At 41.4% G+C, this 24,394-nt stretch overlaps 3 protein-coding genes across 3 annotated transcripts; 2 read left to right on the top strand and 1 right to left on the bottom strand.

Annotated features, from left to right (window-relative positions):
- Positions 1–7,646: 7,646 nt before the first annotated feature.
- On the bottom strand, positions 7,647–8,573 carry LOC148851445 (16.9 kDa class I heat shock protein 1-like). Its single transcript, XM_088946081.1, has 2 exons — positions 8,315–8,573; positions 7,647–8,011 (listed from the first exon to the last, which is right to left on the bottom strand). Exons 1-2 carry the CDS (start codon positions 8,517–8,519, stop codon positions 7,740–7,742), a joined length of 477 nt encoding a protein of 158 aa, XP_088802207.1. The 5' UTR covers positions 8,520–8,573; the 3' UTR covers positions 7,647–7,739.
- Positions 8,574–15,352: 6,779 nt separating this feature from the next.
- Positions 15,353–23,312, top strand: LOC148851443 (Oxidoreductase family protein). Its single transcript, XM_088944544.1, has 2 exons — positions 15,353–16,090; positions 22,549–23,312. Exons 1-2 carry the CDS (start codon positions 15,629–15,631, stop codon positions 23,167–23,169), a joined length of 1,083 nt encoding a protein of 360 aa, XP_088800670.1. The 5' UTR covers positions 15,353–15,628; the 3' UTR covers positions 23,170–23,312.
- On the top strand, positions 16,097–22,588 carry LOC148851444 (uncharacterized). The gene is made up of 4 exons (XM_088944545.1): positions 16,097–16,572; positions 16,655–18,607; positions 18,679–19,109; positions 19,194–22,588. The coding sequence occupies exons 2-4, from the start codon at positions 18,055–18,057 to the stop codon at positions 19,251–19,253; spliced, it is 1,044 nt and encodes a 347-aa protein (XP_088800671.1). The 5' UTR covers positions 16,097–16,572; positions 16,655–18,054; the 3' UTR covers positions 19,254–22,588.
- Positions 23,313–24,394: the final 1,082 nt, after the last annotated feature.

The following is a 24,394-nucleotide window of genomic DNA, read 5'->3' as shown; positions in this document are numbered from 1 at the left end:
CTATACATGATATATATATACATATATAATTTTGTGTAGAAACATTTTTAGATGTTCATTTTAAAGCTTAAGGTTAAGGAAGACGACTCATCTTCAAGTATGGGTGGTAATTTGGGCGGGCCCAATTCAACCTTCAACTTACCCAGTTTACAATTTTATACAGGCTCGGTTTAAGGCCAAAAGGCCTAGATTTCTATTTTTTTGGACTGGACTTAGGCTTAATTTTAGGTAGTTTAGGGACTTAGGCCAAAAGGTCTAAATTTCTATGTATTTATATATATATATATTAGGACTGTCACAGGACTTCAGAAGTTTATGTCCAATATAATCAACTTTGAATCCAATGATATAAATCACATAAGTAGGGCAGTGAGATCGGCATGAGGCGCGATGTGTGAGGAGCAGATCTCAATTCGGGGAGAAGATATGCTGATTCTGTCTCATCTGAATCTTGTTAGAGTTTGTGGGCAAGAGACCCAATCATTCGAGCTCATTTTGTGGGCATATGCGGAAATAGAAATTAGAAAATCTGTAAAAACAAATTATGACGTGTGGTGTAGTTAGCACGTGCAGTTCACTCACTGGGATGGTGTTTGGTATCCTAAAAGTTTCGAGGCGTTTTCTATAGGAAATCGAAACACCACGTTACATTTCAAAATGGCCGGTTTTGAGTGATACATACAAGGTGTTTGGTTCTATTTATGTTTATTCAATAAGCGTTTTGTACTCATGTGACCGCAAAATCTAGAAACACATTTAATGAGGGCGTTTATGACAAATAGGCACCACATCAGTAAAATGTCAATAAATGCTTACCCGTTTCAGGAAGCTCCAAAATGAAGCTTCCTGAAACAGGAGCGACGCACAGAAATGCAAACTTCGATGCACACAAATGCAATTAATGAGGCATTTACTGACGGGGTGCCTATGTGGCTTCGTCAATAAACGTATGTATTTGATTCCGTGGATGTTTATGGATAGGCCGTTTATTTGTATTTTTCACTTTAAATGTTTAATGTTTTTTGTTGTTTGATTGGACTTCACTTTAAACGTTTTTTACTCTTCACCTCAAATGAATACCCACTAAAATATGCCACATCAGCATTTGGTTTCAAGAAACGCTCGGGCATTGGGGGAAACAAGAATTTGGCGTTTCCCCAAATGCCTCATGCACAAAAATCAAAGCACTTCAGCTTTCTACCATTTATTTGATAAATGGTGAAACCAAACAGTTGTTTCATTTTGCTTCATCTACAATAAACACCAATGCCTATATGGCACTGATGTGGCAGCATTTTTTCAATATACGCCCATGAAACCAAGCACAACCATACTCTGTTGCTGCCACGTAGAAATAGCAGAGCCATGTCACTAAACCATTTGAAGAAACACATGGTTGATGCTTCGTGAGTTGTACGCTTTGTAAGGCATTTTCGTTTCTTATGGTTTTTCTCCTAAAATGTCCACCTAAACATGATTTTTTACCGTCAAACTCAAAACGTCTATATGGTGCCTATGTGTACTCAAAATAGCAGTAACACCACCCAACCATATTAAACCAGTATTTTTGAATCGTCGTTGATCTAAATGGTCAGATCATTTAGCATGGGAGCTGATCAGTCAACTAGTTCCATTTTACCTCAAACCTGGTCCTTGGCCAAAAACCATTGAATTGGTCAGCAATTTGTTGACTTGGGCAGTCAAATCATTGACTCGTTTAATATTTTTTGCTATTTTTTATTTTAATTATTATTATTTTTTATTTAAAATGAGCCATCCATTCAAACCAGACGATCAAACCATCAACCCAAAAATCAATGGCCAGAATAGTTCCAATTTCAAGTAGTCATTTTTAAAACCTTATACCAAACAATGCCTGGGTCACTTTAACTTACATTCTCTACCCGTTGAATCTGAATCAATAGCACTCTCCCCACCATTAGAAAAAAAATTAATTAGGCTAATTACTTAAATTATTCCTTAACTATCTAACAACTATTTAAAGACCAACTTAAAATACCTTTGAATTCTTCCAAAAAATAAATGGATTTGACCTTAGCCGAAGAATTCTTAGGGGGGGTTCTTTTTTGGATTTTGAGAGGGGGGGAAGTTGGTCAATGGGATTTTGGTTCCCATTGACCAAGAATCCCATGTTCTTTTTTTAGATTAATGTGGGGATCAGGGAAAGTTTATTTTCTTGCTCCTAGGTGGGTAAATTACTTTCCCAACTGGGGGGAAAGATTACAACACTTGAATGGGACAAAAATGCCCCATTTAATAATGGATTTTTATGGCTAAAATGGTCATTTCCTTTTTTTACTTGGGAAATAAAAGAACATGGGTAAATGCACTTACCTGGATAAGTGTTTCCTAAGAAAAACTTACCCAGGTAACTACATTTACTCGAGTAAATAACTTACTGAAAAGCGAACGGGATCTTAGAGTAAATAGACTTTCTCCTATCCAAAGTGGAATTTTAACCAGCAATTTGTTGTTTCTGAGGTCCAACATCTCCAAGCTAGAGCAGTTTTGTAGGGATAAAGGGAGATCCCTAATGTTCCATAAGGCTCAGTTTGGAAAGAGTATAAATATAAATATGAATGGTGCAAAAACATGTAAAAAATTTGTATTTTTAAACCTAGTTTTGCATTGTGCATATTTGTATTTGTACTCTTTCCAAACTATTAAGGCTCAGTTTGGAAGGAGTTCAAATATAGATATGTACAGTGTAAATACATACAAAATAATAGAAAATACAAGGTTTTACACTATATATTTGCATTTGTATTCCATCCAAACAGATCTTAAGGCTGCGTTTGGAAATGATGCAAATGAAGTGTAAATCCCGGTTCATGGTAAATTTGCACTCTCCTTCACTTTTGCCTATGTTTGGCAACATTACATTTATTCATTGACAAATGACAGACTAATGCATATTTACATTAATAATAAGATGTAAAAGTACATCAATAAAAAAGAAGTAAATTTGCATTCAAGTGGGCTTTTGATAAAAAATAAATAAAAAAAGCATATGCTTTATTGGAATTCTTGTTTGCATCCATTACATCTAAAAGTCTATTTGGTAAGGAGGTAAATTCGTGCAAAACTAACCCAATTTTACAATTTATATGAACCACTTTACACTCTACATATTTGCATTCACAATTATTTGCATAATTTCCAAACACAGCCTAAGGTGCAAAGACTGAAGCTTTTGCAATTGGCCCCGTGATGAAGGGGATTGACCCACAAATGAATTTCTGTAAGGTCTAAAGTCATTTTAGATTAGAACAATTCCCTAAACTTGGAAGGAGGTTTCATGTTAAATTGTTTCCTGAATGACTAAGCATCTAGAAGCAACATGTTTCCTATAGAGGTTGGGATATTTCCTGTTAGAAGGTTATTTGAAAGAGAATGAAAAATTACGTTAGGAACCACAAAGCCAAAGTTTGGCAACTTTGAGTTCAAAGATACATTCAATACTACATTTGTAAATGCTAGCATTTGAGAAGAAATATGTGAGTTGTTTTTGAGTGGAAAATGAGGAGCTAATTGGCATAATCTCATATATAAGTCTCATAACCTGATCACTTGAATTGGAAGACAGTCTTCATTCAAAATGATAGGACCCAAGTTATTAATCATACTCCCAGTTTCTCCTTCATTTCAAATCATAACGAACTTGCTTCATTTGTGAGAACTAGCATCCATTCCTTCATTTGCTTCCACGGCATCCAAACAGAGAAAGAAGTGGACAGGAGAAATGTAAAGAAGCTTCAGTGTTACCTTATTTTGGCATTTTTTAGATTTCTGAAGATTAAAATGGAGACAAAACAGTCACAGCCCCTTGTATGTTCATCAAACCTGAAGAGTTGAAGTGACGTGTGTTTTGCAATGTACAACACCAACCAGTGTTTGGAAAGAGTGCAAATCCCAGTTTCCTGCATATATGCACACTCGTTCAATTTTGCTAGTTTTTGGTAATAATGGAATTGTACATTAACAATGATAAAAGAAAATACAATTTCCGAAGGAAATAAACATTTGTATTTTAAAGTAATCAATGTTAAAAAGGATATTTTAATATGGAAATTCGTGTTTGCATCCATTATAACTAAAAATCCTTTGTCTAAAAAATAAATTTGTCAATGTAAAACTAAACCAACTTTACATTCGCATAGACCAAAATGCACTTACATATTTGTATTTACACTCTAATTTCACTATTAATTTTAAAACATAGCTTAATTAGGTTTTTAAAAACTTTTATTTTTGGACAAATTTCTTGTGTTTACTAATTGACAAACTCTAATCTTATTGTTTAATTATTGTATTAAATCATTTGTACGTGACATATAATTTTTTTAAACCCAATATTATCTTCATCCCTCTAAGTCAGGTAATATCGTTGTCAAAAGGATATATCGTTGTAATTTTCAAATTTTCTTCTTTTTAATATACTCTTATAATTTTTTATATTTCATTCCGTTATATTATTAGATCCAATCCATTTTAATGGATTTGGTTTATATTGGATTTAGACTGAAGATCGATCCAATTGACACCTCAAATGAAGTCAAACGGAGGGCGATGAGTTGCATATAAACTCGTTGTTTACCAGCATTCCTCAACTGTGATTAAACGCCATTTAATTACTGCAAACAATATCAGATTTTATTGTTGCACTGATGCACCCGCGGTTGGAGAAGGTTTCTTGGCTCAGGATATAACATTCGAGAACACGGCGGTGGCCCTCCGGGTGGAGCCAGACAAATCCGCATTTCACTCATTTTTGGCAATGCAGCAGTCGTCTTCCAGAACTGTTCCATCCAACCTCGTCGACTACCCAGCCAGGGCCAACAGAACATGATCACGGCCCAGGGCCGAGATGATCCAAACCAGAACACAGGGATCGTAATCCAGAAGTGAAGGATTACTCCGACTTTAGAGCTACTGGAGACCCAATACACTGTTACATGTCGAATCGTATCTTGGAAGACCATGGAAGGAATACTCGAGAACCGTCGCCATGCAATCGTTGATCACCGATTTTATTAATCCGGGAGCTGGATGGCACGAGTGGGACGGGGATTTCGCGCTTGACACATTGTACCACGCAGAGTACCAGAGAACACAGGAGATGGAGCAGACACATCAAACGAGTTCAGCTTCAGTCCAGTAACAGTTGATGCGCGCATCGTTCGCGAATGCGCGCCACGCGTCCTTAAAACGTGTATGTCATAAAATCGTGCGAAGTGAATTAAACGCCCTCCTCTCACCACTCTTCTCTCGCCCGTATCGAATCGAACCCACGCTGCACGCTGGTTCTTGAACTCGCATACATGGACCGGGCCGCCGCGTCTCTCTCTCCTCCGCAGTCCCAGTCCTCCCTCTCTGTCTCACTCCTGTCCAAGGTTAGGGTTCTGCCTTTTAACCGGCTAGTAACCAGAGCAATCGGTGACCAGCGGCAACTTTCGTCCGAATACTGGCCATGGTTCTTCTTCTTCTTTTTAATCCTTGGTTTGGTCGTTACATCCCCTGAAAACTAATGTATTCTGTGTTTATTTTTTAATTGTTCCAGAACCGGTGGAACGGACAAGATATCAGCCATTACGTGGCATTCTTAACCATTACCGATGACGAAGAACAGCAGATAAGTCCGATAATTCCCTTCTCTCTTCATGCTATGTCTTGCCGTTCAATATTCCATGGTCAGTTCCATCGTGTTATGTTTTATTTTTTAAACAAATATTATGTTTTCTTGCTTCGGCCTTAAATCTTAATGGCTTATTCTTATTAAATCAGTCCGAAAATATTCTGTTTTGAGATAAAAAAAAGAAAAAGAAAACAAAGCATGGTGGAACTAAGAAACAAGCAATATTTTGTCATTTCAATGACAGAGCATGATGGAACTAAGAAAACGTTGAATATGTCTTGCTTTTGCTTCATGGAGTCTCAATGGCAGAGTTTTTTTATTTGTTTGGCGTTTCAATGATAGAGTTATATTCTATTTTATTTGTAGCTTAAGAAACAAGTTTATGAGAAATTGAGAATGTACATTCTGAAGATTTGGCGTTATGAGAAATTGAGAATATACATCCTGTGAGGGAGATTATATTTGCAGACACAAAACAGAAGAACGGTAAATCCTTCACTCCATACCACCTTCTTCTCTTCTCTTAAGCAGGTAAACATTAAATAGTCATATAATATCAAAATCCATCATCAAATTATATTTATTTTTGTTACATTTTAATTACAAATTACATCTGAACAGGTTGAGAAGAGGTTGAAATCAGAAGGTTCATCGCAGGTGCACAGACAATGTTCTTTATCAACTAGAATAGTAACAAGTTGCCTCTTAGCTCTCCTATTTACCTCAACTACGACCAACAACCCAACAGCAACAGCAGCTCAACCCTCCATGACAGCGAACCTCCTCCGGAGTTTCTTTCCCATTCTCTTGACTTCCTAGTACTCATGAAAACCCACCTCCACCAAACATGGAAAAACATTGGTGAGGCTGAAGACAACATGAAGAGAGAAGGGAATTACCGGACTTACCTGCTGTTCTTCATCACCGGTAATGGTTAAGAATGCCATCACCGCACCCCTAATGGCTGATACCTTGTCCGTTCCACCGGTTCTCGAACAATTAAAAAATAAAAAAAAAATACATTAATTTTCAGGGGATGTTGTTGGATTTTAATCAAGAAATTAAATCCAATCCAATAAATCTATAAATTTTCTTTTATAAAACTCAAATTTTAAACTTGTCGTAAGAAGAGAGTGTATCAAATTCCATACTCTCTTCTTAGGACAAGTTTAAATTTTATAAAACTCAAATTTTAAATGCACTTTACTCGCACCCACGTAGCTTACAAATGATGGTTTTACTCGCACCCACGTAGCTTACAAATGGTGGTTACCGTTAATCATCATTCAAAAGGTACAATTCAAATTTAACATTCATTAACTATTAACTATTTTTTAAACAATCACAATATTAAAAAAAATAAAATGCAAACTTAACAATCATTAACTATTAACTACTTTTTAAATCAAAACACCCAAAACTATGTTATATCCTAAGAATGGATTTACTTATGATGCAAGAACAAAAACAGTGTCTTGATTAAAAAAAAACCATGATGAATATGCCTGGTCCGGCCCAGTCCATTTATCCACCAGCGTGCAGAGTGGGTTCGATTTAGTATGGGCGAGAGAGTGGTGAGAGTTCACCTCGCACGTTATGCGCGCATCAACTTTCCTGGACTGAAGCGGCACTCACATCAAACAGAGTAGATTGGAAAGGGTACAGCGTTATAACGAGTGGAAAATTTCATCCAAGGTGATTTCTGGTTGGATTCCACTGGGTTTCCCTACTCTACGGGTCATTTTGCCTCGTGTCTCCTGTTGGTCTTCTATCCGTCAAGGTTAACTATCTCTACCATCTGCTCATCATATCAAGTCCTCCGTGCATATGTATCGTCATTAATTTCTAGTATGAAAATTTAAATAAAGTTTATTGGGTTCTAGCAATTGTTTTACTTCGAACCTCTGAAAGTAAAACCGGTTATGTTTTCATTACACGCATAGACGCATGGTAAAGAAACCAACAAAATACACGCACAGGACACAACTGGTGACTGGGGTAACTCTTTTAGTTGTTTATTTTAATCGAAGTACATAGCGCATACCGCATAGTAAGTGTATATATAAGAAACTACAAGAGCAGCTTAGGCTACGTCTATGGCCCTAACTTTCTTCATCACTGGTTCCGTCTCCTTCTTGGGCACTGTTACAGTGAGCACTCCATCTTCCAACTTACACTTGATCTCAGCCATGTTGGCATTTTCCGGCAGCCTGAATCGCCTCATGAAGCTACCGCGTCGCCTCTCAACTCGGTGCCAAGTATCGCCCTTGTTCTCTTCTTCCTTGCTCCGCTCCCCGCATATCTCAAGTATGTTGTTCTCTTCCACCTGGACCTTCAGCTCTTCCTTCCTCACCCCTGTCATCACCCCACAGCACAAGTGATGAGTTCCAAAGCCCGTCTAACTTGGTTAGGACAGACCTTAACCCAGAAGACACCAAAGCACAAAATCCTACCAACCATCCCACTGCCGTTACTTCATCATCAATTATTTCCATTTCATGCATTAATTAATTAGGATACATAGAGGAATTACTACTACTTGTGCTACTCAAATCTGTGCCTAGTTCGAAGCTGAGCACCGGTTCTAAAGGCCGGGAACTATGCAAGAAGAGGAGAGAGGAGATAAGGATAAAGCCGTAAAGGCTAACTGAAACTGACCGGGAAGATCAGCACGGAAGATATGAGCATTGTCGGTCTCGCGCCAATCAACGTTAGTCTGGGCGAGAACGGAAGTATCATCGTCACGGTCACCTTTGCCCCAGCCGGAGGACCCCAAGTCGAAAGGGTTCCATATATCGCCAAAGAAGCCATTGTCGAACCCTCCACGACGCCCACCGAGCCATGGTCCCAACGTAGTCATCATCGTTCAATATTGAATATGAACTCCGGCGCCACTGCAACTTATCGCATCTTACGCACTGAACAAGTGCCCCGGCCCCTTTTATGAGCAACCCGAATGCCTCCTGGCTTGCCATGTTGCTAGCTTCACGTGCCCGTCAGCATGGCGACCGACTAGCATGCGGGAGAAGATTTGTACACGTCTTCGTTTCAACTCTCATAGCGGTGCCACATCACAGAGGTAGAAGTTGAGTTAAAATTATAAACAAAACAAAGGTCTAGGTTGAGGAAGACTTCGAACATTTCAAAGCCGGTGAATAACATGAAAACCTGGAACTACTCTGATCATGTACCTGAAGCCTTGTTTAAGAATTAACACCTGTTGTATTTGTTCAGATTTCGATATATTTTGATGAGCTTACATAATACTAATCGGACCTGTGCGATGCAACCAACAAAGCTGCCCAAAGGAGATATCTAATTGGGTTCGGTCAGTCCAAGTCCGGATGAGTTTTGTTATTTTTGTATTTTTTAATTTAAAATTAAGTAAATCTAAAAATTAGTTTTGTTTTTATTAACTTTACTTTCATATTTAAATGGAACTTATTTTAATAAATAAAGAAAATTTAAATTTACGGAAGTTATAATTATATATCATTGCATGTGTGTCAATTTATTTCCATTGCATGAGACTCCATAATACTCCAAAGTCTAAACTCATTAAAAGCCAAAGAGCTACAAAAGTTGTACAAAGAGAATTTTTTGTAGTTTTAGTCCTCAAACCCCATTGGGTCATTGTAGTACGCCACTCTCATTATCTTACACCACTAGGCTACTCCATACTTATACAGGTGTCAGAACTTTATATGAAAATTATTACATAAGGTAATTTCTAAGAAAGACACCTATTTGGTTTGCAAAATGAGAGAAGATACTTGCATTTTTTTGCAAGTCGTACCTAGAAACCTAAAACCATTTTTTTCCTGCAATGCCCTCTAGTGAGGGCTGTTTGGATGCAAGCCCAAGTTGGGCTCATGCCGAAGGCTAATGGTGGTGGTAGTACAATAGTCATATCAAGAACAAAGCCCTAAAGTATATTTATCTTGCAAAAATCTTTGTAATTTTCAAAAGCATATGGGACTCAGAAATGATCATATTTTTAATAATGGATCCTAGAACCACTAATTGATGAGGGTAGATTTCGCCCTTTAGTGAAATTGCGACACATGATACCTCGTGACAACTAGGCAAGCATCTAGGCAACAACTTACCAAGTTGGTGACCCACCCGGGCACCGGTCTGGCCGGTCTAGCGCGGCCTACGGGCAGCCTGCATGCGGCCTGCGCGCTGCCTAGTGCGGCCTGCGCTGCCTAGCGCGACCTACGTGCGGCCTGCGTGACCTGGCCGACTTGGATCAGCCTAGCACATGATCCGACCTGGCCGACCTGGCAACCCATAAGACGCCCATCGATAAACTCGACATGCATACCCCACGAGCTCGATGGCTCACCAAGGAGCTCGCCAAGGAGCTCGGTAGCTCACCAAAGAGCTCGCCAAAGAGCCAGCCAACTCGGCAGAGCTCACCACAACAGCTCGGCATAGCTCCCCCGGGCAGGTCGCCACTTGTAGGGTAGCTCGGTACAGGAGTAGTTTGGCGTATCGCAGGAAGATCTCCTACCTAACAATCTGGCCTAGACACCGACCCGCCGACCTGACAACTTGGCCCAGACACCGACCCGCCGACTGATGCAGGCGCCAACCTGATAACCTGGCCCAAACATCGACCCGCCGACTGACGTAGGAGCCACCCTGACAACTTGGCCCAGGCGCTGACCTGGTCACCTGACACAAAGTCCAGCCTGACGACCTCGAGGAGTTCAACACCGTACCCCGATTCTGATGGGATGTGACGAGTCTTACTGTTTGGAGGCTTTTTACCCACCTAACTTGCGAGGACTCCGGTATATAAAGACCTCACCCCCCAAAGGGGAGGGAGATGGAAAAAATGGAGGTAATCCCTGCTCTCTAGCTCTCTCATTTCTCCAATATCATCTTCAAAGCTCTCTACAATCAGAGTGCTAACTTAAGCGTTGGAGAGCCCCCGCTGGGAAAATACCCTCGGGTCCTCTAGTTCAGTTCTCACAGGTCCCTCAACTCCCGCCGCCTACAAAGAGGAGGAAAAGATGGAGTTCTCGCAGGTCCTTCAACTCCCACTGCCTACAAAGGAAAGAAGACCACTTCATGCAGAGGGCAGTCGGGTTGCGCTGCACCAGGGAGCTCCACCATTCTCTAAGTCACAAGCCGCCTAGTAGGGAGCTCACCACCAGGTAGCTCTCCACCAGGCAGTTCACCACCAGGGAGCTCGCCACTAGGGAGCTCGCCACCAGGCAGTTCGCCACTAGGGAGCTTGCCACCAGGCAGTTCACCACCAAGGAGCTCGCCACCAAGCAGTTCGCTACCAGGCAATTAGCCACCAGGCAGTTCGCCACCAGGCAGTTCGCCCCCAGGCAGTTCTCCACCAGGTAGTTCGCCACCAAGTAGCTCATCACCAAGGCTTGTCACCACCGGGTCAAATAACGAGGTACTTAGCCAAAAAAAAGAATTTATACATCACAAAAAAATGGTTAATGACCAGAAACGGTTACATCACTAATGATCCTGTAGAAAACTGGTAATTATTGCCTTACTAAAACCACTGAGTCACAAAACTCATCCTTTTCTCAATTGAATGTAGAATGGGATCTACAAGAGGTTCTGCACATAGCACTCCCGATCATCTTAGTGGATGGATCATGGAACACTACCACACATAGTGCATCTTTTGGGCTCTTAATGTTCTCACATGGATCTCCTCTTCTCATTGCAGAAGGACAACCGTGTATAGCAAGATCATCATCAGAAGCTGAGCTTTGGGCAATAATAAGAGGCTTGTGTAAGTTTTTTTGTATGGGATATAAAGAAGGTTTTTTGCCATTAGATGCCAAGGAAATACTTTTGAAGTTAAAAGGAACTGATAAAAATATCACTTGGGAACTTTAGGCGCTACATGACCATATATTTGATTTGTTATGACTTTTTGCTAATGTAAAGTCATTATATGTAAATAGGCGGGTGGTTAAGCCAGCCCATGAACTTGCTAAATAGGCAAGGCTTAAAAATACTTTTGTTAACAAGTCCACCCCCTATGTATTTACAAGCATATTTTTTGAGTAGTTGTAAAAGGGGGATTCAAATGGACCCATGATGTTTTTTAGTGGTTCCGTTCTTTTATCGAAAAAAAAAAATCCTTACACTTAGACTAATGTTTGGTTTCAAGGAAAAGATAGGAAAAGGAAGGGAAATGCAAGGGATTTATACAAGCTTTGTAAATGTTTTTTTACCTTATTATTCACAATTTGGAATTTTTTTGTTCAGGATTTTTTTCTGTTTTTCAATTGTAGTTTAATTTTTAATAATTTCCATTGATGATGTTCTCTTGCCATATTTTTTAATAATTTCATGACATTAATCCAACCACTGTACTTTCATTGATGATCTTCAATTGTGGTTTAATTTTTATATATTTTCTTTTATTAAATTTTAATATCTACATACATATATATAGATATTTAAATTTTACAATATAAATAATATTTTTAAAATATTTAAAGGCGGGGCAGTCTTTTATCGGGTATTTTAATTAATTCCCATCCTCATCCCTAGTAAACTAGTCTCCATACCTGACCCATTTGGGAAGGCCAAGTACAAATTGCCATAATTGTCATAGACTCAAAGTTTACCTAATATATCCAATCCAACCCCCAAAAAATTGGCCCGACCTATATAAAATTATTAAATTAATTAATCAATCATTCCTATAACTGCGTTAATTACTACTAATTCATGTAATTTAGGTAAAGTATAAATTAAATTAAAATAAAGTAACTTACTTTACTAAAAATATAACAAAAAATATTTTATTGAAATTTTAATTAACAATGGAATTAATATTTTAACAAAAATCAGTGTTTCTAATATTCATTTTCAAGATATGTTTTTTTTAAAATTTATATAATATACTTGATAGACCAAATAATATCAATCAAGATATGTTTGAATCGGTAACTAAATAAAATGGATCCTTTACTCTTCAAAAAAAAATCCAATTCATTAGAATTATCTTTTTGACCCATCTTCTTGCTATAGTGCGAATGCAGTAGTGTTTCAATTTCAATACAAATACTGATATATGGAGCCCAAAATGTCATAAGGAGAGAGGGATAGATCTTATTAAATTATAATAATACTTTAAATTAAAATATTGTTAACAATTATAATAAAATTTTAAGTAATTGTTAAATTTTATTATTTGTCTTATTGTCTTATTTATTTTTATTTTATTTTAAATATTTGTATTTATGTTATTTCAATATTTAATTTTAATTTAAACATTAATATTTTAATACATTGATGAGATGAAAAATTAAATGCATTTGTATGGAAGGTGGAGAGATAGAGATAGAAGAAGGGAAAGAGATGTTAGAACTAGGTGTTTTATTGGGCATGTAAGATAAATTAGGAAGTGTTTTAGGAGGAAGTTATAGATGTACATATAATCTAGGAGAGAGAGAGAGAGAGAGAGAGAGAGAGAGAGAGAGAGAGGGGAGGAGGAGGAGGAGGATGGAGAGTAGGGGTGCAACTTCAATAGGCCCAACTCGAATCTAGACTAACCCAATCCACAATTTTAAATAGTTTGGACTTGGATTTTCAGTACTCGCGTTGGGCCTAGGTCCAAAAGTTTGGGCTTTTTAATTTTTGGGAAAATCCTTATTAGTACCCTACACTTTGAGCCTAATGCAATTTATGGTCCCTGAACTTTGAAACACGACAATTTAGTATCCTAAATTTTAAAACTTGCCAATCCAATACTTTTCGTTAATAAGCCCATTAAGTGGCATTTGAAAAACCACAAATTCCCTTCAAGTGTCATCTAACTTTCTATATCAACCATCCAAACGTTGATAAAAAATGAATAGTCCAAAATCCTTACCCCTTCTATTCAATAATGTTGGGGTCACCAAAATGCCAAATAAGATGTGCCCCCAACTTTCTTGAATATAAGAGGTAAGGATTTGTGACTGTTCATTTTTTGGCAACATTTGGATGCTTTATAAAGAGAATTAGATGACACTTGAAGGGCATTTTTGTCTTTCCAAATGCCACTTAACGACTAATTAATGGTAGGTACTGAATTGGCACGTTTTGAAAGTTTAAGTACTAAATTGTCATGTCTTAAAGTTCGGGGATCAAAGTGATAGTAGGCCCAAGGTACAAGGTACTAATCGGGAATTTTCCCTTAATTTTTCAAACTAGGATTGGGCCTAGCTCTTAGGTATCTTGTTGTAGCACATGCATATATATACTCATTTTTGCATGAATTATATATGCATTTATACATATATTTTTTAATAAACCATACATATATGTATACCTTCATAAATATTGATAAGGGGAATTTGGTCCTCCCAAACAAATGACAAACGTGGCCATCGTTGACAGCACAACGTCAAGTCAACAGGACAACTCGACGGGTTAGCTCAGAGCACCTCGCACAAACCGCTCTCGACCTCGACAAGGGTGAGCTGGCAAGGCCCCTAAGGTTGCTGGCGACCTGGCCTAGAAGATAGTCGAGCTGAGGCGAACTAAGGTGACTCGCAAGGATGAGCTCGTCTAACCGTCTCCACATCCCGCTCCCGAGGCTACTGATATCGCGATCGTTGGAGTAGCTCTCTGAATCGTGAACCACAATTTGAGCGAATGAATTGTAACCGCCGTGAGATCTAGTAAACAACACACTAACACGCCTTATACTACGGAAACAACTCCGCCAAAAACTCTGAGACGTTACCAAAAGCACCTGAACCTCTGATAGCTATAAAAGGAGCTCGAATTCACTTGAGGAGGTACGCACACTCATACTCTCAAGCTCTCTCACACTCTTAGAGAAATCCTCATTCACCTACTAACTTAAGCATCAGAGTGTCCTCCCCCCTGGGCACTCTCACTCTTTTTCCTTTGCAGCTCGCTTTAGCTCGGACATCCAGACATTAGCTCAACCCAGCCAAATTAACATACAGTCAGAGTCTAAGTCATAGTACATGGGGGAGCGTTCAAATTGCGCGACATCAGATATACACATTCCTAAAACCGCTATTAGGCCAAAAACCATTGACTTGATCAACCTGTTGATGTGGGCTATCGAACTATTGACATGTCGACCCTGACAATGGTTTTTATCCAATTTTATTTTAATTATTTTTTAATTTTTAAATCAGGATGGGCCATCTATTCAGACCGGATGGTTGGACCGTTCGATCCGAAAACCAGTGATCAAAACAGTTCCATGTCTGAAGTCTGATCCGATTTTTAAAACCTTGAATTTTGGTAGCTGCTTTAAACCAGCTCAATCAAAAGCAGTAGCCGCCCATCCAAACCGGCCGTCAATCTTCTACCAGCAGCTTGGAAGCCTGCCAGCATGGCTTTCAAGTTTCAACTCTTATCGGTCTTTGAACAAACCCATGGGCATGGGGGTATGGCGTATGGGATGATCATAAGGAATTAAGGATGAGAAAAAAATGATTCAATGGTCCCGATGCACTTTGAATCATTTTCTCCGAGCATCAACAGGTAAGTTCAGTTGTGTTTTTTTGTGAATGGTGGTCAAGGCGTTATAGTGGTAGTTGTAACAGTATAGATAGATGGACGGTAGGAGAGCATTTGCGCAAGTTATTAGCATGATTACCACGTCCACGTGTATCGTTTAGATCCAGATCAGATGCTTAAAAACACAAGAGACAGGAATGACAGGATTCTCATTCTAGAAAAATGTAGAAAGTAGAAACAGAAATCAATAGTTGCCATCACCTGGCCAATATATGTCCACACCCCCTCTTCTGCTCTCGTAATAATCTCCATCTCCAGTGGCAATTCGATCTCATTCTGTACCAACTCCAGTACTCCATCGTCCATACACAGTTGCTAAATATCTGTCCTCGCCAGTTCTTCAATCCCTCTCTCTCTCTTGCTCGCTTAAAAGTTATATCCACGTAAACTGGAACCCAGAAAGGCGAAGGAATAAAGAAGACAAAAGAGAGAATGGTCGAAGCTTCAATCCGAATCGGCATCCTGTGCTGCGCCGAGATAGCTCGCAAGGTATCTAGAGCCATCACTCTGGCCCCAAATGCGACCATTCACGCCATCGGCAGCCGTTCCATCGAAAAGGCCCAAAGATTTGCTATGGAGAACGGATTCCCTCCGTCCGCCAAGACCTACGGCAGCTACGAGGCGGTCCTCGACGATCCTGAAGTGGACGCTGTGTACATGCCTCTTCCCACCAGCTTGCACGTGCGATGGGCGACCTTGGCGGCAGAGAAGAAGAAACACTTGCTTCTGGAGAAACCGGTAGCACTGAACGTGAAGGAGTTCGATCGCATCATCGAGGCCTGCGAATCCAACGGCGTGCAGCTCATGGACGCTACTATGTGGATGCACCATCCTCGGACTGCCAAGATGAAGGAGTTCCTCTCCGATTCGCAGCGTTTCGGTCAACTCCGATCGGCAAGTACCACCACTATTTGACATTCCATTTCTGAATTTCTCTATATTTTATTTATTTATTTTTATGAAGAAAGAAAGAGAAGAAGAAAGAAAAGGAGGGAATCCGATTTTACTCTTGTCTGTTGCCTGTGCTTTGATTGTGTGGGGGCTGGATGTTGGTCGAGTGCACTGTGCGTCTGTGCCTGGTTTGGGAATTCTACGGCCGGCGTCTAGGGCTGGGCTAACATGCGCCGTGTGTATATTATTATTACTATACCTTCGACTTTGGACTTCACACTTCACTGTTCATATCTCCTGCAATCACGATCAAGTGGTGACGGTGCGCAATCCGGCCGGTCGCCGTGTGTATATTATTATTACTATACCTTCGACTTTGGACTTTACACTTCACAGTTCATATCTCCTGCAACCATGATTAAGGGGGAATCCGGTGAGATTACTCCAACTTTAGAATTCTCTGAAAGGCAACATAAAACAAGATGGTACAAAGTTCACAAACCTTCTTCTTAGGGGCACATAGTCTTTTATAACCACTTAGCGCACTCACTCCTAAGCTTCTGTCAGGTCGGGTATGATTATCTCTGCGCTCCTGCTAGTTCGGGTGTCATCGCCTCTGTTCAGACAGAACCGCTACTACTCTCTTTGTTGGAGCCGTCTCTGCAACTGGAACCGGCGGTAGCAGGTGGCGGTGGCAGGTGGTCGTTGGAGTGCGACTGTCAAGCGTCAGATCTCAAGTCAGTCAGGTGCGTCGCCCCTGGGTACGGACTTCCTCGGTGTCAGGTGAGGTACGGTTATTCAGTTTGGCGTCCTGGAGACGGAGTGCTAGGCAAGGTGAAGTCTTGAGTTCGGATAGGGGAGTGTCCCGAACTGTCATGGGGCGGGCCAATTCGGGTCGTTGTCTTGTGTGAGGCTCGGGGCCTAAGGGAGAGTTCGGGCTCCTTGTAGGGAGTTCGGGCTCCTAGTAGGGAGTTTGGACTACTGGTAGGGAGTTCGGACTGCTGGTTCCTCCCTTCGGTGCTCGCGCCTTGGGCGCACTGTTGTGTAGAGCTATTGCCTTTGCCACGTGTTGAGTGATTACGAGGTCAGGCCAAATCTTCCTTTATCAATTGCCCCCCACTCCTCGTGTTAAGGGTCTTGCCCTGGCATGGGGAGTTCGCGAGGTGGTAGGTGGATTTGTCCCGTACTTCGAATTTCGGTTGACTGATAGTGCGAGGTGCATTGTCAGGGTTCTTTGGGTTTCTCGAGCGCCCAAAAGACGGGAAATGCGTCGATCTACCTACAAATGCTGATAGATGTGACAGCGCGTGCTTTATTTCAAAAATTCAAAAAAGCGTGCTGCTGGGAGACATGACAGCGCGCGCTTTATTTCAAAAAGCGCACCGGGGGATGTGACAGCAGGCGTCTTTTCAAATTTGAAAACGTGTCGCTGCCACCTTTAATGTGAGGAGACGTGCGCTTTCAGTTTTGAGAGACATGTGGCAGTCACGTCTCGGTCTCAGGAGACATGCGGTCAGCGCGACTGCGGGCCATCGGATTGGCTTTGATCTGAGCTGTTGGTTCTTGGTCACTGTGGATATAAATAGTGGGAGATCCCAGTCGCTTTGTCACTTCTGCGCTTTGCTTCTTGAGCTCGCGTCCAAGTTTCAGCTCGCGTCCAAGCTTTTAGTTTGCCTTCAAGGTTTTTTGCTCGTGTTCCAGTTCCCGTAGTCTGTTCAAGCCTTTTTCCGGGTGAGTACTTTCCTGGAATCCATATTTTCTCCTCGACGTCTAGCTCGAATAGCTCAGACGGTTCACCAAGTGGGTCAGATGCAGGTTCTACGAACCGAGTTGTATCCCTTGGTGGTCCTAGCGAACCGGAGGTAGAGCTCGAGGATGAGTTTGAACCCGTAGGCCGAGTCGCCTCGGGTAGTTTGGCGTCCACCTCTCGTCGAGGTCGGACGTTAGACAAGTTTGGTCTCTCGACCATGATGCCTGAGGGGCTCCAATCTCTTATTACCTATTACAACTTGCCTGGGGAGTACGCCTACTTCATACTTTCGGGTAGCTTTCCTTGGGAACACGGTCCTGAAGAGATCGTGATATTCTGGGAGCAGCTCGCTGCGGGGCTACGACTGCCTTTTCACCCGAACTCCATTCGTAACTTGGTGGGGACAATCTCCCTATTTTGCGAACAGGGCTTTCCTTTAGACTTGGAGATATTCTCTTCTATTTTAATGCTTAAGAAGCAAGCGGGTCCCCTTCCTGGGCGTAGGCGGGCGTATTACCTGTCTCCTTGCCCGGGTTTTAAGCTCTTACATGAACTTCCCAACAAAGTCTCAGCGCGTAAGCAGGACTACTTCGAGGTGCAAAGTGTACTGAGGTGGCCGTTTCAGACTGGGTGGGGGATGGCCGCCCCTGACTCCGGTGTTACGCTTGATAAAGAGACAGTGAAGGGCCTTCGGCAATGGGCACGACTAGGGCTAAAATGCCATCAGTATTTGACGGAGGCCAAGCTCATTTCAACCGGCTTGAGTTCAGGTAGGTTCCTTGCTCAGAGGTTTCTTGTTTTGCTTCTTTTGTTTTTTCTGATGCCGAACTCTTTTTTGCAGGTGTGATGGACTCAGAAATGACTCGTGGTGGGCACCTGTTTCAAGGCATGAAGAGGATGAAGCGAGTCGCCAAGCGAACTCGTGTTGAGCTGCCCCAAGATGCGGAGCCCGAGGTACCAGACTACACGTTAGAGGATCCACCTAGGGAGCCCGAGGTGGCTCCTCCAATGCAAGAAGCGATAGGGGCCTCTTATGCCAAGACTACTCACACGGAGGCTCCCGCCTACTCTAGTGCTCCCGCTTACTTTGGGTTTGCCTATACGCGAGTTAGGCCCTTAGGCTCGGGAGCCCAAGGGGATTTCAGGAGCATGTTGTCGCCGAACTACGCTCTTCAGAAGAGTAGGGAGGCCATTTTCCCCGAGGAGGTCACGGCGTGGACCGATCTCCCTTTGAACCAGGTGGCCTGTCGTGCTGTCACTCATTCCATGGTGGTAAGTCAGATTTTTTGTCGAGCTCTTTTGCTTTTATCCCTCTTGCTGTCGTTCTTCTGATCACTTGTTCTTTCCTTTTGGTAGGTGAACTCTTCTATCCATGCCTTGGCGGCCCAGGTGGAAAGAAGCTCGAGGCAGGCGTGAGCTGCCGAAGAGGCTCTCCGTGTTGCTGAGACGACATCCCGAGCTGCTGAGGCGGTTGCTTACGCTGTTGATGGGGATTCCATCCACCGGAAGGGGGATGGTGAACTGTCCGATGCACACCACGGGGACTTGGAGTTGTTCCCCGTGTTCGTCTCTGTGCCACGTCCGACATTGTTGGAAGATGCCATGAGTGTTGGGGTTTTTGGAAGAAGAAGAGGTTATGAGAGTTTTAGATGGAGGCTTTTAGAAGCTTTTCCCACAGACGACGCCAATTGACAGTGTGCAATCCGGCTGGTCCTAGCTGTCAACGACTTTGCCTCTGAACGGAGCTATAAGGAACCTGTAACAAGGAAGATGAGGAAACTCCGGGGGGAACCCATTGAGATTGCTCCGAAGCTCAAGTTAGAATTCTCTCAAAGGCAAAATAAAACCAGATGGCACAAAGTTCACATACCTTGTTTTTTGGGGGCAGGGAGCCTTTTATAACCACCTCGCGCACTCACTCCTAAGCTTCTGTTAGGTCGGGTATGATTATCTCTGCGCTCCTGCCAGTTCGGGTGTCATCGCCTCTACTGGGATAGAACCGCCACTACACTCTTTGTTGGAGCCGTCTTTGCAACTGGAGACGGCGGTAGCAGGTGGCCATTGGAGTGCGGCTGTCAAGCGTCAAATCCCAAGTCAGTTAGGTGCGCCGCCCCTAGGTATGGATTTCCTTGGTGTCAGGCGAGGTACGGTTGTTCAGTTTGGTGTCCTGGAGGTGGAGTGCTGGAGTGGTGGGCGATGTGAAGTCTTGAGTTCGGATAGGGGAGTGTCTTGAACTGTCATGGGGCGGGCCAGTTCGGGTCATTGCCTTGTGTGAGGCTCGGGGCCTAAGGGAGAGTTCAGGCTCCTTGTAGGGAGTTCGGGCTCCTAGTAGAGAGTTCGGACTGCTGGTTCCTCCCTTCGGTGCTCGCACCTTGGGCGCGTTGTTGTGCTGAGCTGTATCCTTTACCACGTATTGAGTGATTACGAGTTCGGGTCAAATCTTCCTTCATCAAGTGGTATTCCGAATTTATTTCCATATCTGACCTATTTATTTGTTTCATTGGGTTCGCAAATCGGAAGGGAGTACTTGGATCACAGTCTCAATACCTTGATGAATAGTCACGGTCCAGGGTACCAAAACACATTGGACCCACCATGACACCATGAAACGGGAATTTTTCAAAAGGAAAATTCACCATAAATAGAAAATATGTGCACCACCAGCTCTGTCCAAACCGGGAAATTTTTGTTTTTTATTTCTTGTTAAAGAACCGGGAATTTCATGCCACACATTTGGTTTTAACCCAAAAAAGGGAAAAGAAGGAACTTGGCTCTTGGCATTTGTCCCACCCATTTAGACAACTGCATGAAGTTTTGGCGCCACATACTTCAGACATTTCCTTTATTTCACTGTGATTAATTCAAGGGTCATTTACCAAAGCGCCTGTATAGTTTCATGAAGTTTGTATTTTAGTAAAACCCCCAATCTTTTCCAACCGACTTATTACTTATCAATGTTCTGTTAAGAACCATTTGTATTAATGATTATGTGATCATCTAAAGTGACTGGGAAATGTTTAATGGTGTGAGTCATGGTTGTATATTTCAAAATACTCTTAGAACTTCTTCCAACTTGATCAAAATCGTCTGAATTGAGAGCTTGTCCACATTTTACGAGGGGCAAGAATGACTTTCCATTTTTATTTTCTTTTTATTCAATTTGTTTAAATGGATATTATTTTTTTTGTCAAAATCTTATTTTTCCAGTTTCGTCTAATTAAATTTAAAGATCCATTAAGCAAATAGGTTGCAAATTATAGGGGATGCTTTAATAAAACACAAATTAAAGGATAGGTTTTAATAAATCCATGAAACTTTAGGGGTGTTTTAGTAAATGACCCTTAATTCAATTATAGATCATCATTTTTCCAAGTAATTGACTGGTAATCATGAGCCAAGACCGAGCTGGGCTTTGCACTTATGATGAGAGTTATAGCATATACTTTTATTTTTATACATTATATATTATAAAATATATAATACATATTATAAGTTTCATATTATAATGTTCGTTATAAAATATATAATATAACATAAAATAATATATATACATATGTATATATTATGTATAAAATATATATGTATTTAAATATATGTGGGCTGGGCTTGAAGTATTAGGCCTAGACCTGACCCTAAAATTTGTGGGCCTGGCAGAGGCCCAGGCCTGGGCTGGGCCTGAACACAAAACCTAGACCCAAGCCTAGAATTTCCAGGCTGGGCTGAAATGATCACCCTTAGGTACAGGGTAGCATTACATCCTGTGATCGAAGTTTCTTTAGAAGTTCTTCATTATACATCATCATTTTGTAATTTTTACTTCATTATCTTGTTTACCTTCTTTTTCCTTGTTTTTCTCCTTGCCCCAAAAAAAGACTTCAAATTCCCTCTTCAAAAGCATTTGTATTCTTATCTATCATTAATTTTAGAGCCTGAAGAGTGGGCATTAGTCAATCTAACCAATCAGTGTAAGCGCTACCAGTGTCGATTTATCTATTGTTGGTTTTAGCGAACCTGTTGCAACTTTAACCAATCTTCCTGTTACAGAAACCCCAATGAGAATTTAAGTCTTTTAGCCCCATGATGCAGCCAAGTATATCTATCTCGGTGCAGTATATCCCAATCTAATGAACTTTCTTTTCGAGTCTCTGCCTTTGTTAACTTTGTTATTCCCCTCATTTTATAATCATGGAATTTAATTCAACCTGTGTTAATTTGGCTTCAGTATAACATGCGATTCTGCCTTTGGCTTGGGTTTTAATTTTGTTATTGTTGCATCTTTTATTTCTTAAAACATTATTAAATGTGAAGTATTTTTTCCATTCTTTTATGATATTTTTGGTAAGCATTGATTGAACTCATGAATCATGAGCTTATGGTGGAAGCTCAATAAAAGCTCATAACTTGGCCCGACAGTAAAACCTCAGGCTGATGAGAATCAGTTTCTACTGGCCAGCATTGGGTAATGGATACTTCAGCTTATGGTTGAAGCAAAAAGTACTTTTGACCTGGAAATTCAACCCCAGACTAGGACTATTTTTTAACTAAATGTTTCAACTTATTATCCAGTAATATATCACATTCCATCTGAAGAGCATGCTAATTTTCACTTGACAATACTTATTCGTTGGTACTTGGTACCTTCTCTCAAAATATAATATCTTTTTTGTCTGTCCAAATAGATGAATTAATGAAACCTTTGTGGGCTGAGCAGGTGAACAGTGTCTTTACATTTGGTGGTGATCCTGGTTTCCTCAAGAATGACATCCGTGTTAAGCCAGATCTTGACGCCCTTGGAGCTCTTGGGGATGTTGGGTGGTACTGTATCAGGTCACTCTTGTGGGCAGTTGACTATGAATTGCCGAAAACAGTAACTGCACTTCGTGGGCCTGTTTTCAATGAAGCAGGAGTCATTTTCGCATGTGGATCTTCTTTACAATGGGAAGATGGCAAAGTAGCAACTTTTCACTGTTCCTTCCTTTCCAATTTGACCATGGATATAACTGCAATTGGAACAAAAGGAACTCTGCATGTTCATGATTTTGTTATTCCTTTTGAAGAGAAAAGTGCTTCATTTTCAACAGCCACGAATTCTACATTCGATGAGCTTGTAACTGGGTGGGCTACATTGCCAAGCGAGCATGTTGTCACAGTTGATCTTCCTCAGGAGGCCCGCATGGTAAGGGAGTTTGCAAGGTTGGTGGCAAGTATTAAAGGATCCAGTTCAAAGCCAGAGAAGTGGTGGCCCACCATAAGCAGGAAGACACAACTGGTACTGGATGCAGTCAAGGGATCAATTGAAAAAGGTTTTGAACCTGTCGAAATTGTAACTTGATCTATTTAGACACTCCCCTGCCCTATCCTAGGTTTTCAGTAACAAGATTTGTATCATCTTACTTTCTTCTTGGACAGAGGTTTAGGGGTTTATGCTGCTGCATCTACGGACTTGAAAGTAAATAAAGCTATTTGCTGAATAAACATGTAGGGGCTTCTCATTGTTCTTTAAATTGATGGTTTAAGATTGAAATTGATGTTTAGGTTCAATTAGACTTGTTACTAGAGCCATGGTACCAGATTGTCCTTGTCCTGATCCCCATTCTAGCTAGTTTGATCAAATTGTCTGTCTTCACCTACATTATCATGGCTTTCCTTATGATGCAACTCTTGTCCTCTCCAAAACAAATCCTTGGGTGAAACTGAATTAAACATTTGGGGAACTGCTAGTGAACGATGATAGTGTTGTTGTTGCCTGGTTAGAAAATCCTTGTGTGATCTTCAAATCCAATTCCAAAACAAGAGGAGAAGCGCGCTAGTAGCAAGGGAGGGAGAGGGAATGGAGAGATGGCCGTTAATGCTCTGCAGACTGCAACAAATTATCTTCCTTTTATAAATATACACGTAGAGGAGTAGTAGCACTCGCATGAGAACAACAAGGTTCATGCAAGTCCAAACATTTGGTTTGTTTCAGAGCTGGGTTTTCACTCAATAAATGTGAACATGACATGATACCATAGTGTCACAGGGGTAGATCTGTAGCGGAAGAAACCCATGCGGCATCTAGGCCAAGGTAGGCCAGGACAAGCCTTTTGTGTGCTTAGGGCTAGGAGTTGCCTGATGAGATGGTTCCACCAAGTTCAGTAGCATTGGATCATGACCTTAGTTTGTATGGCCGGGGCACTCTACTAGCTCTGGCCGGTCCATGGGAGGCGCTTCTTACGTGCTAAAGGGGGATGACCATGATGAGAGGCGATTGGGCATCAATGTGAAGGGACTCTTGTATGCCGTTGATGCTGGGCACATGAGTGCCGATGATGATAGGCAATCGCTGGGCCAAAACATACCCATGTGCTAAGGGCAACGGGGTAGATCGATCAGCTTAGATATGGGGTTGGCGAAGTGTAGGGACATGCCTAGGCCAGACCCACATGCAGAGCCTCCCTTGAATGTCAGTGGTGTAATGCCTATCCATGCACTGTCCCCATGAGCATGTGTGTGCCCATGAGGAACCCTGGTAGCCATGCTAGCCATTAACCAGGGCTGCCCCGCAAGGGATGATGGTC

Source organism: Nelumbo lutea, chromosome 5 (genome assembly GCF_056320005.1).
Source record: "Nelumbo lutea isolate HS-2025 chromosome 5, American lotus-T2T, whole genome shotgun sequence".
NCBI lineage: Eukaryota > Viridiplantae > Streptophyta > Magnoliopsida > Proteales > Nelumbonaceae > Nelumbo > Nelumbo lutea.
This window is presented reverse-complemented; position numbering and strand designations above follow the sequence as displayed.

Excerpts from the sequence above, each read along its gene's own strand:
- LOC148851445 (XM_088946081.1), bottom strand. The coding sequence starts at position 8,519 with ATGATGACTACGTTGGGACCATGGCTCGGTGGGCGTCGTGGAGGGTTC. Across the intron at positions 8,012-8,314 it reads CTTCCGTGCTGATCTTCCCG|GGGTGAGGAAGGAAGAGCTG; the intron begins GTCAGTTTCAGT and ends GGGTGATGACAG.
- LOC148851443 (XM_088944544.1), top strand. The coding sequence starts at position 15,629 with ATGGTCGAAGCTTCAATCCGAATCGGCATCCTGTGCTGCGCCGAGATA. Across the intron at positions 16,091-22,548 it reads GTTTCGGTCAACTCCGATCG|GTGAACAGTGTCTTTACATT; the intron begins GCAAGTACCACC and ends TGGGCTGAGCAG.
- LOC148851444 (XM_088944545.1), top strand. The coding sequence starts at position 18,055 with ATGATGCCTGAGGGGCTCCAATCTCTTATTACCTATTACAACTTGCCT. Across the intron at positions 18,608-18,678 it reads TTCAACCGGCTTGAGTTCAG|GTGTGATGGACTCAGAAATG; the intron begins GTAGGTTCCTTG and ends TCTTTTTTGCAG. Across the intron at positions 19,110-19,193 it reads CTGTCACTCATTCCATGGTG|GTGAACTCTTCTATCCATGC; the intron begins GTAAGTCAGATT and ends TCCTTTTGGTAG.